The sequence below is a fragment of the Glycine max genome, chromosome 7 (assembly GCF_000004515.6).
Source record: "Glycine max cultivar Williams 82 chromosome 7, Glycine_max_v4.0, whole genome shotgun sequence".
Classification (NCBI taxonomy): Eukaryota; Viridiplantae; Streptophyta; class Magnoliopsida; order Fabales; family Fabaceae; genus Glycine; species Glycine max.
In genome coordinates this window covers 6655781-6666055 of record NC_038243.2, presented here as the reverse complement: position 1 = coordinate 6666055, position 10275 = coordinate 6655781, and the positions used below count along the sequence as shown (strand labels likewise).

The window sequence follows — 10275 nt, the reverse complement described above, 5'->3', positions numbered from 1 at the left end:
GACCCAAACCAGATGTTGGAGCTCAACTTCACTTAATACACAGTCTATTTGTTCGAGTTTGTTCAGCAAAGGCGAATAGATACACTTTAGAGAAACGTTGAACGCGGCGGTGCCGTTAGCCATGGAAGCAGCAGCAGCAACAGCAAACTCTTCTCAGAGAAAGCCGAAGAGAAAACGAGCTTCAGCAAAAAGCGATCCCGAACTTGACCGTCTCGACTCGCTTCCGTGGAACTCCGCTCTTCCTCAAAACGACGACGACGACGCTTTCTCCTTGTTCATTGGCTCCAACGAACTCGAAGGAGGTTCGTTTCACTTCTCGTCACTTTTTTTTATTTACAATAATATATATATATATATATATATATATATATATATATATATATATATATGTATGTATGTATGTATGTATGTATATATTGCTTGATAATGTTTTGATTTTATTAAATGAACTTGAAATTTAAGCATCTGTAGTGTAGCTGAATGTTTTGCTTGTTTGCATTGGTGTCGTTGTGAAGAACAGTGTTGGTTCTAGGGTTTACCAGTTTCTGTTTTTCTGTTATTTTATTCTGTTCGTGTTTTGTGTTGTGTAGGTTTTCTTTCGCTCGAGGAGATTGATGAGGCTGAGTATGGTTTGAGTATTCCCGAACCTGAAGTTGACAAGAGGAAGACGAAGAAGAAGAAGTCTGAACAGAACGAAAATGTGAAGAAGCAGCAGCAGGATGGAGTTGACAGTGCTTGTAGCGACGACACGGTGGTCGAAGCAGAGTTGGATGAGAGTCTGAAGTCTAAAGAGAAGAAGAAAAAGAAGAAGAAGACAAAGAACAAGAAGAAGGATGCCAGAGAAGATCAGACAGTTGAGCCGTCAGATGCTGGTAATTGGTTTTTTAATTTTAAATTAATTAATTAATTAATTTCTAATTATATGTACATTTGTATGTGTTTGTATGCTGGTGTGTGTGTGTAGGTTCCTGAAATGGGAATTGTTTGTGCAATCTTAATAATTGAAGATTGGGAGATCTCAGGCTTAATAATATTTCCAAAACTTTGATTTTTAACCATGCCGAATGTTGCCGTGTGATCCATGTAGCCAACCTCACATAGTAGGATTGTTGCTGTTGTATGTTAATAATTGAAGATGAGAAAGATGCATTTTTCTGATTGCTATATCTGAATATAGGTTTAGATACTAATGTGAAGGATGATATTGGGGAGGAGGACGTTGATGAAACTGAATTTTATGCATGGAATGAATTGAGGCTTCATCCTCTCCTCTTGAAAGCTATATGCAAGCTTGGCTTCAAGGAGCCAACACCAATTCAGAAGGCTTGTATTCCAGCTGCTGCTCATCAAGGGAAGGTTTGTTTGAAGCTCTTCTTCAAGGCACTGTGTGGGGTTTGTATCCTAAGATTACTTGATTAGCTTTAATGAGAATTCTTGTGTGTGCATTTGACAGGACGTTGTTGGGGCTGCTGAGACAGGATCCGGTAAAACACTTGCATTTGGTTTGCCCATTTTGCAACGTCTTTTGGAGGAGAGAGAGAAGGCCGGAAACATGGTTGGAGAAAGGGGTGAAGAACCTGAAAAGTATGCTTCTACTGGTCTTCTGAGGGCTCTTATTATTGCTCCGACTAGAGAACTTGCACTTCAGGTACTTATCAAGGCTTTCTGTTCATTTTCATGATTGTCAGTCACTTGATTGTTACAATGATGTTTATATGACTAGGGTGAGAAGTTGAAACTTTTATGCTGTGTATTTAGTTTTATAGTAGTTACAAACAAGTCTCATATGGTGTAACTTGGGAGCCATCCTTGTCCATCTGAGGGAGTAACTCAAATGGAATTTAATTACAGCAATCCTGAGTTTTATGAGGCTGATGAAGGATTTCCTAAGCTTTTAGCAGAATGGGTGGGTCAAGGTTATCTAATGGAACAAAACAAAATGGAACCTCCTGGTTACTGGCTACTTGTATTGTTTTATTTGTGGAATCTGGTTTCAGTCAAAGTTTTATGGGTTAACCTTAAGAACACTTACAGTAACGGGTGGGAGATTTTCCTAGTTATATTAAAATGTGGGCTATTACAAAAACTTGAAATGCTATATTGGACTTCCAAGTGTTGTTTGAATACTGAAACAAGTGCCAACAATGAAAGTTTCAATATTGAAAACAATTTACTGGTGTCTCTGATGCATACTATACTATTGAAATGATGTGGTTTTAGGTTTAGAGGGAGGGAGAAAGATAAAAGAGAATGAAGCATTATCGATGATAACCAAGATGTATTGCAATGTATTGATGTGGTGAATATATTCATAAAACCTAAAGCACTAACAATATGTTCACTAATGCTAACTATTCAGGGAAACAAATCCTGATAGGATAAGGAAATATAGAAACCAATCCTAAGAGATAACTAGGAAATAAGGAAACCAATCCTAGAGGATAATTTAAGATATTCTAAGACATGATAAGATATTTTCATATATTTTTAAACACATACTAAATGAAATAAGTGAAAACATTTAGCACCTAGGAGGTTTTTGCATCAATTTTTCATGACCTCAACAATGAGAAATATGCTAAAACTTCATATGCAGTTTTGTCTAGTAACCAATTTAATATGCTTGATATTGTCAGACCGTCAATCATTCTAACTGTAGTTTCCTTTAAAAATGAATTGCTCATTTTTTATTTTTGTAGATTATTGTTGTTGCATGTGGTATTCTGTACTTCTGTTCACTAGCTCTGCTGTACTCATGTTAACTTCTGTTGTCATGGAATTCATCTTTCTGATTTAGTTGGATCTATTGTTAAACTTAAGAATTAGCTGTGCTGATCTGTAAAACTTTGGAATCTGTAACTAAGATAATAATCTGAAAATCTTCATAGTGAACATTCTTTCTGGATCCCAACAGTAATCGTTAATGATAGAAATGGTCAATTTTCTTATTTTGTGCTGTAATTGCTTTTTCAGGTCACTGATCATCTGAAAGCAGTAGCCAAACATATTAATGTTAGGGTGACTCCTATAGTTGGGGGAATTTTAGCAGAAAAGCAGGAGAGACTTTTAAAAGCAAAACCTGAGATTGTTGTTGGGACTCCAGGAAGGTTATGGGAACTTATGTCAGCTGGAGAAAAACATCTAGTTGAGGTAATTGCTAACGCGATGCATTATGAAGTTTGGGTATCACTGAATTTATATTTGCAAGAATTATATTATTGTTTTTTATGAATAATAATTTGTTAGATAATTGACAAGGGAGAAAGTATAGTGGAAAATTGGAAGCTACTTATCTGCACAATTAAATAGAAAAAAAGAAAAGAAAATGAATGCTGAAGAAGTCAGAACACATAAATAATGGGCTCTTGGCAGTTCTTGATCCTTATTATGCAATGTATATGAGCCATGATTAAGCATGCTGGTATGACTTAGATCATAGCAAGAATGATATATTGCTCATTCCTAGCTAAATACTATGCTGTTTAATGACAATGTATGCATGCTGGATGGTGTTGGACATATCATTTTGCCTATATTTTTTTGTTGCTTTTTTTTTTGTTCTTGATTGATTACTGCTGCAGGATTAATGCAAGGTATGTATAAATAGATTAGAAATTGTTTTCATTGGAAGTCATTTTTGATGTCAACCATGTTGATTTGCAGTTACATTCATTGTCTTTCTTCGTGCTGGATGAGGCTGATCGTATGGTACAAAATGGTCATTTTAAGGAGTTGCAGTCAATAATTGATATGCTTCCCATGTCCAACAATTCTGCTGAAGATAATTCTCAACATGTACAAAGTTGTGTTACAGTTTCTAGTTACCAAAGAAAGAAAAGGCAAACTCTTGTTTTTTCAGCAACTGTTGCACTATCTTCTGATTTTCGCAAGAAGCTAAAACGAGGCTCAATTAAACAAAAGCAATCATTGACAGATGGATTGAATTCTATCGAAACTCTTTCTGAGCGTGCAGGAATGAGATCTAATGCAGCAATTATTGATCTTACTAATCCGTCTATATTAGCAACTAAGCTTGAGGAGTCATTTATTGAGTATGTAAATTCATATCTAAACTCTAGAACTGGAACTCGAGTTTTAGAAAATACATTTTTTTAATTGATATAATCATTTTTGACTGAAATTGTTTTTTGAATATGCCTGCTATTGTGTTAGGTTACATAACCTGGGGCACTTGCTTTTTATTCCTCCTTGTGCAAAGTAGAGTTTTAGTTTATTGTTGAGCATTCTTGCCAAATTTCCAAGATTTTATTAACTAGAAGTCTACAACTTATTATCTATGATGAAGTCAACAAGTAAAGTTTAATATGACATGAAATGTAATTTTTGTTTGATGATGCAATGTTAATTATTTTTTGCAGATGCAGAGAAGAAGATAAAGATGCCTATTTGTACTATATTTTGACTGTCCATGGACAAGGACGCACAATAGTTTTCTGTACTTCAATTGCAGCTTTACGCCATATTTCTTCCATACTGCGCATTCTTGGCATCAATGTTTGGACTCTTCATGCCCAAATGCAGCAGCGTGCTCGTTTGAAGGTTTGTGTCCTGTTAGAAATATATTAAACCATTCACGTGTCTTCATCTAAGTAGTTAAAGTTTTTGGGATAGTTGGTTCATAATATAGTATTAAAGCCTACTTGATAATCTAGTCTTGATACCGGGCCATTTGTAGATGTCTATTTATGCAAACTTCATGGTTGAGATGTATGTATCACATTGGTTACGAATGTTATCAAAATGTTCATTATAACATTTGATGTTCCTCCCCATATTGGTTAGGAATATGGCCAAAATACTCCTTAAAATACTTGAGCTATACTCCCACTAGGGCTAGTTTTTGGGCTTGAGTTCAGCTTTGTTGGTCTATTTCTAATATGTTAATAAAGCCTTTGTGGTTGTCTAGAGTCTAATCCTCATTTTCTCCATTCCTCTAACAAAAAGAAGGTCAATTTCAACACCAGGTCATTAGTGTTGATCCTTTTCCTATTAAATATCATTACTCAGAGAAAGAAAGACTTGACTTCGGAGCTTTGGATTTTCATTTCATTTTACCTAAAAGGAATCTTTAGCAATTAGGATAGTGAGCAATAATTTAAGAATTGAAAGAAGGCAAGAAAACAAACTAGAAAAATCCCTAGTCCAAACTCATGTTTTGAGAATTTCTATACTCAAATAATGCTCCTCGACTTCTTTTCTTAGTAACTTTTTTTTCTATAGATAAATAAAGTGAACCTAGTTACTGAATTTTAAAAGTATATTGTCCATCCATGAGCATTGTGTGTCTACTTTGTCTCTCCTTTCATGGGGCATGGAACTCAGATGTGTCAGATCCTTGAAATTGTGACTAATTATGTTATTACTGAGTAATCTATTAATTTCATTAATTATTGCATCTTATTTCCCTCATCATTTTGCCTCTGGATGTAGGCCATGGATCGCTTTCGTGAAAATGAAAATGGCATACTTGTTGCTACAGATGTTGCTGCAAGGGGTCTTGATATTCCTGGTGTTAGAACTGTTGTCCACTATCAGCTTCCACATTCAGCAGAGGTATGCAATGCCTTTTTTTCTTTGATTCATATATTTCTATAATCTGTATATGACATCTGAAACTTGCTTCTTACTTTTAGGTTTATGTTCATAGAAGTGGAAGAACAGCCAGAGCTTCTGCTGAAGGTTGTAGTATTGCTTTAATATCATCAAGAGATACATCAAAGTTTGCTTCATTGTGCAAGTCATTTTCCAAGGTGTGTTTTGAAACAGTTCTTTTGTTTTAAATTTAATAATCTATATAATCTATCTTAGAGATATTAAAGTTGCACTTTATAGCTGTTATTTTAATTATCTCTTATTCAAACCAGTTAATAAAAAATAGTCAATATATGTTTTTGAAGAAAGTCAGTAATTCATGCTGCTTCATCTAGACCAAAATAATTAATTAATTTAAATTTCGGTATATTGTCTTGGTCATACATACAGGATAACTTTCAGCGGTTTCCTTTAGAGAACTCTTACATGCCAGAGGTCCTAAAACGATTATCTCTTGCACGTCAAATAGACAAGATAACAAGGAAGGATTCCCAGGTATACTGATGCACGTCAAATAGACTTCATTTATGTAACCCGTGTATGATTAAAATGATTTTGAATTCAATTACCTACTCTGGCAGATTTTCTTGTACGTCTTTACTTTTACGGGTTAAACAGTTGAATTTCTGTTTTGCTTTCTTACCTCATTTCTGACCGTCTCCCTATTCAGTAATTCCTGATTGAGTCTTTACTGGTTATGTTGTAGATTTTTTAGGTTATCTTATCCTTGTCTATTTCTTTCCTTGTTAGGAATGTTACACTTTATCTATTTCTGACCAGATGTGTACTTTTATGTGTGAATTATATTTTTCTTATTGTAGGAAAAGGCTGAGAAAAACTGGTTTGATAGGAATTCTAGCTCAGTAGAATTAGTTACAGAAAGTTATGACAGCGAAGAGGAACAAGTGAACAAACATAAGCAAATGAAGGCCAGCTCTAGACAATTGAAGAAATTGCAGGAGGTTTGATACTTTTATGTTAAATGCAATGATATATAGTTGGTATTCCCCCCTTTTCCAATTTATTTAATTCTTCTCAAATCTTACTAATTGCAGGATCTCAAAATACTGATTTCACGTCCATTACAATCAAAAACATTTTCACATCGATATTTAGCAGGGGTATTATCCTTACTATGTTTATATTTCACCTTAGCACTTTCTTTTTGATGTTATTTATAAGTAGCATAGTGATTGGCTGATTACAAGGGGAAGGCAGGAGGTAGAGCATAAGGATATTGATTTTAATATTTTCTAATGCAGAATTGGAGATATATATACTTTTGATCATAGGTCTGTCTTAGTTCCAGTCATCCCAAAGTGGGATCTTGGGTTGGGCTGTCTCTACTACTAGTAATTGGGATCGAGTTGCAATTTGGGACTGTAGATGCAATTGATCTAAGGAATTAAAAATTTCTACCACACCACCAGAATGTGGCTCATATGTGTTTCATTGTCTTCAATAAAATAATACATTATTATCATATTCTAATCCATTTGTTACCTCTGTATATGCAACCTGGATGAGCTAATATTTTCTTTATAATAAAGAAATGATTATTGGCATTTTTCTGTTGGATAATGCCTCAGGGTGTCATGCTTGCTGATAAATGTCAAAACAAGATGCCTTAATAAGTTAATATTTTAAAATTGATTGGAGAAACATTATTAGGAATATGTTTTCCATTGTTTCTTTTCTTTTTAACTTTTACCTTGAAGGTTTGAGGACAAAACTCTTAGCGTAATACTCTCTTTCCAGGCTGGTGTCACACCCCTCATGCAGGAGCAATTGCAACAATTAGCAAGGCAAAAACTAAGTGATCACCAGGGTTCAGGACTAGGCAAAAAGGGGAAGTTGGTAGTGATTGGTCAAGATTGTGTGGATGCACTTCAGGCACTTCGAAGTGCTGGTGAAGAGGTAGAATAGAATGTTTTACCATTTTTCATATGCTGGCAATTGTTTTTTTCTGCCTTGTGAATTGTGATGGATGATAAAAGTTCTGACTTCAAATATGAGATTTGCCTGCCTGATGTGTAAATTGAGGATGCTTTTTCTTTATTGTCTATTTCTATTATGTCATAATGTTGTAAATGTCAAATATGCAGCAGAAAAAGAGCATTGTGAATATGGCATTATTCTTCCTTTTTTTTTCCCTTCTCTACACTTGGGCTTCCATTTTATAGTATTTGATATGAAAAAAGCTCTTGGCCAAACTGGGAAAAAAGTTAAAGCCATAACACCAAGACACAATAACTAACAAAAACTTGGACTAGAGCTAATTTCTAAGCCTTAACCTCATTCTTAAACCCAATTATCATGTTTGATGTGATCAAATTTTTTGACTTATCACCCTTTTTCCGTCACAGGTGCGAATGGATGCCAAGGATTTGGCTGGAAAACAGAGAAATATGCAGAATTTAAAAAGAAAGCGTAAAGAGGAGAAAAAGCGTAAGTTTTCAGTCTTGAATATCTTTTCCTTACTATTTAATTTATTTTTGAGCAATATTTGTGCTTCTAGTCAGTAAAAGACTAAAAATTCTGGTATGTTGTTCCAGGTTTGCGTGATCAGCGTAGAAAGCAGAAGAAAAAGCTAAAATACGGGGATGAATAGAATTGTATACATAACTGAGCCATTAGTTAAAATTTTGCATCAACCAAAGTTTTCATTAGTTGCTGAATTTTTTAAGGCAGCGTCTGTAGTTTCTCCTTCCTAGTTTTAGAGCTTCGAATTTGAGTTTGAATATATATATATATATATATATATACTGTATCGAGCAGTGGATGTGATCATGTGATTGAGTTTATATTAATTATATCATGGGAAACCCATTGTCCTCTTTGATAGTTATCCCAAAACAGTCATATGCTTGAAGATTGCATTGTTTCTAGATGCAAATCGACCAGATTGCTGTCACAGGGACTCTTGGACAAATTTTGCCTAGTCTTCTTACTTTTCATCCAGCAAATGTTGAATTGAATGTTTTGAATAACAAATCTGGATAAGTAATTTTTGCTGGGAAGAAAGACCAGCAGGGAGTATGTATTTCGTTTCTTTTTCTTTTCCAATCAAATAGTCAATGATGTCATGTTCACATTCAAATTAAGATTCATGGAAATGTGAGACAGCTGACAAGTAAAGACAATATAATTTTGAAATAATTAGTTATAGAATCACATTATGAAGTGTGTTTAATTTAACTTATTTTAGGATTTTAAGAAAACTATCATGCTTAAGTAAACCATTTTTTTAAAGTTGGTGTAGTTTTATGGGTGTACTGGAATACTGAAAAAGATATTTGCACAAGTCAAAGTATAAGGACTCTTGATGTGCATTTAGGTAAGTTTAAATATATTAGTGTTGACTATTTTTATTTGGTGTACATATTTTTTTAAAATTCTAAAAACAACTCAAATACAGCTATCAGAAAGAATAATTCCTCAATTAAGACAATTATTTAGAATTTCTAATTATTATTTTTTAATTTAAAATTGAAAAAAATAAAAGAAATCAGTAGTTGAGGCACGCAGTGCCTGTTTCCAACTAGTTAAAATAATGAGATTAGAAATTAAATAATGAACATATATATATATATATATATATATATGGAATTAAATAATGAATAAGATAAAAAAATTGACAATTGGTAGTGGTGAAAATTTGAATAATTTGCTTTATGTTATATTTTTTTAACTTGCCTCGTGCTTAATTTGAATAATTGTACTTCTAATAGGATGATAAAAATTGTATATTATGCATTTATTTATGTCACATTAGAAAAAAAATTATAAGATGTCATGTGATGTAACATCACTTTTTTTTTTGCGTATCAATATGATTGTAAGAGTGTTGATGTGTTGTCCACCGTGTTAGTTGTTATTCATGAGTTAGTTTGATATTAAATATTTGTAGGAAATTAGTGTTTTACCTTCAATTTATGGTTCTATTTGTAGGAATTGTACATATTTTTCTTTGTAGTGTGATTTTATAGAGTAAATACTCCAATTTTGTGAATTAATGTTGAATCCAACTCAGGCTAAAGAAGAGAAGGTTCAAGTAACTGCTGACTCACTCAGCGAGGCAGATCCGCTCAACGAGTGACATCCGCTTAGCGAGACATACAACTTGCTTAGCGAATGGGGAAACCTTAGAAGAGAATAAGCCAGAGATGTGCTCGCCCAGCGCGCAGCTTGTCCGTCCACCCAGCGAAGACGTTGTCTCTTCTCGCGCTCAGCGGGCCCAGTCTCACTAAGCCAAAATTCACTTACTCTCGCTTAGAGAGCCTTCGAAAGCAGAAAGGTCCAAGAACCATCCTCAACCAAAGAGAGACACAAGGAGAGCGGTAGAGAGAGCTTAGGCTAGAAAAGAGAGAAATTTAGGGTTAGAGGTTGTAGGAGACATCCTCAACCATCTTCCATTTCTTTCACCAAAAACAATTCCTTTCTTTAGTTTTGAGTTTTTGCTTGTAATGGAAGGCTAAGCCTCTTTGTTGGGAAGCTCTGTTGAACAATCATGATGTAACACTCTTACTATCTATTTAATGTGTTCATTCATTTGAGGAATCATGGTTTGAGTAGTTTCTCAGCATAAGAACACTAAAATAACGTTAAATAGAGAAAAATACTTCTTAAATATCAAGAGGAATTCGGTAGAACGACCCAACG

The 10275-nt window shown here is 34.2% G+C and overlaps 1 protein-coding gene across 1 annotated transcript; it reads left to right on the top strand.

Annotated features, from left to right (window-relative positions):
- LOC100806018 (DEAD-box ATP-dependent RNA helicase 13) lies at positions 1-8449 on the top strand. The gene is made up of 15 exons (XM_003528822.5): positions 1-302; positions 591-872; positions 1178-1356; positions 1454-1648; positions 2974-3150; positions 3664-4052; positions 4380-4560; positions 5452-5574; positions 5655-5771; positions 6004-6108; positions 6435-6575; positions 6669-6734; positions 7372-7530; positions 7980-8061; positions 8169-8449. Exons 1-15 carry the CDS (start codon positions 122-124, stop codon positions 8222-8224), a joined length of 2433 nt encoding a protein of 810 aa, XP_003528870.1. The 5' UTR covers positions 1-121; the 3' UTR covers positions 8225-8449.
- Positions 8450-10275: the final 1826 nt, after the last annotated feature.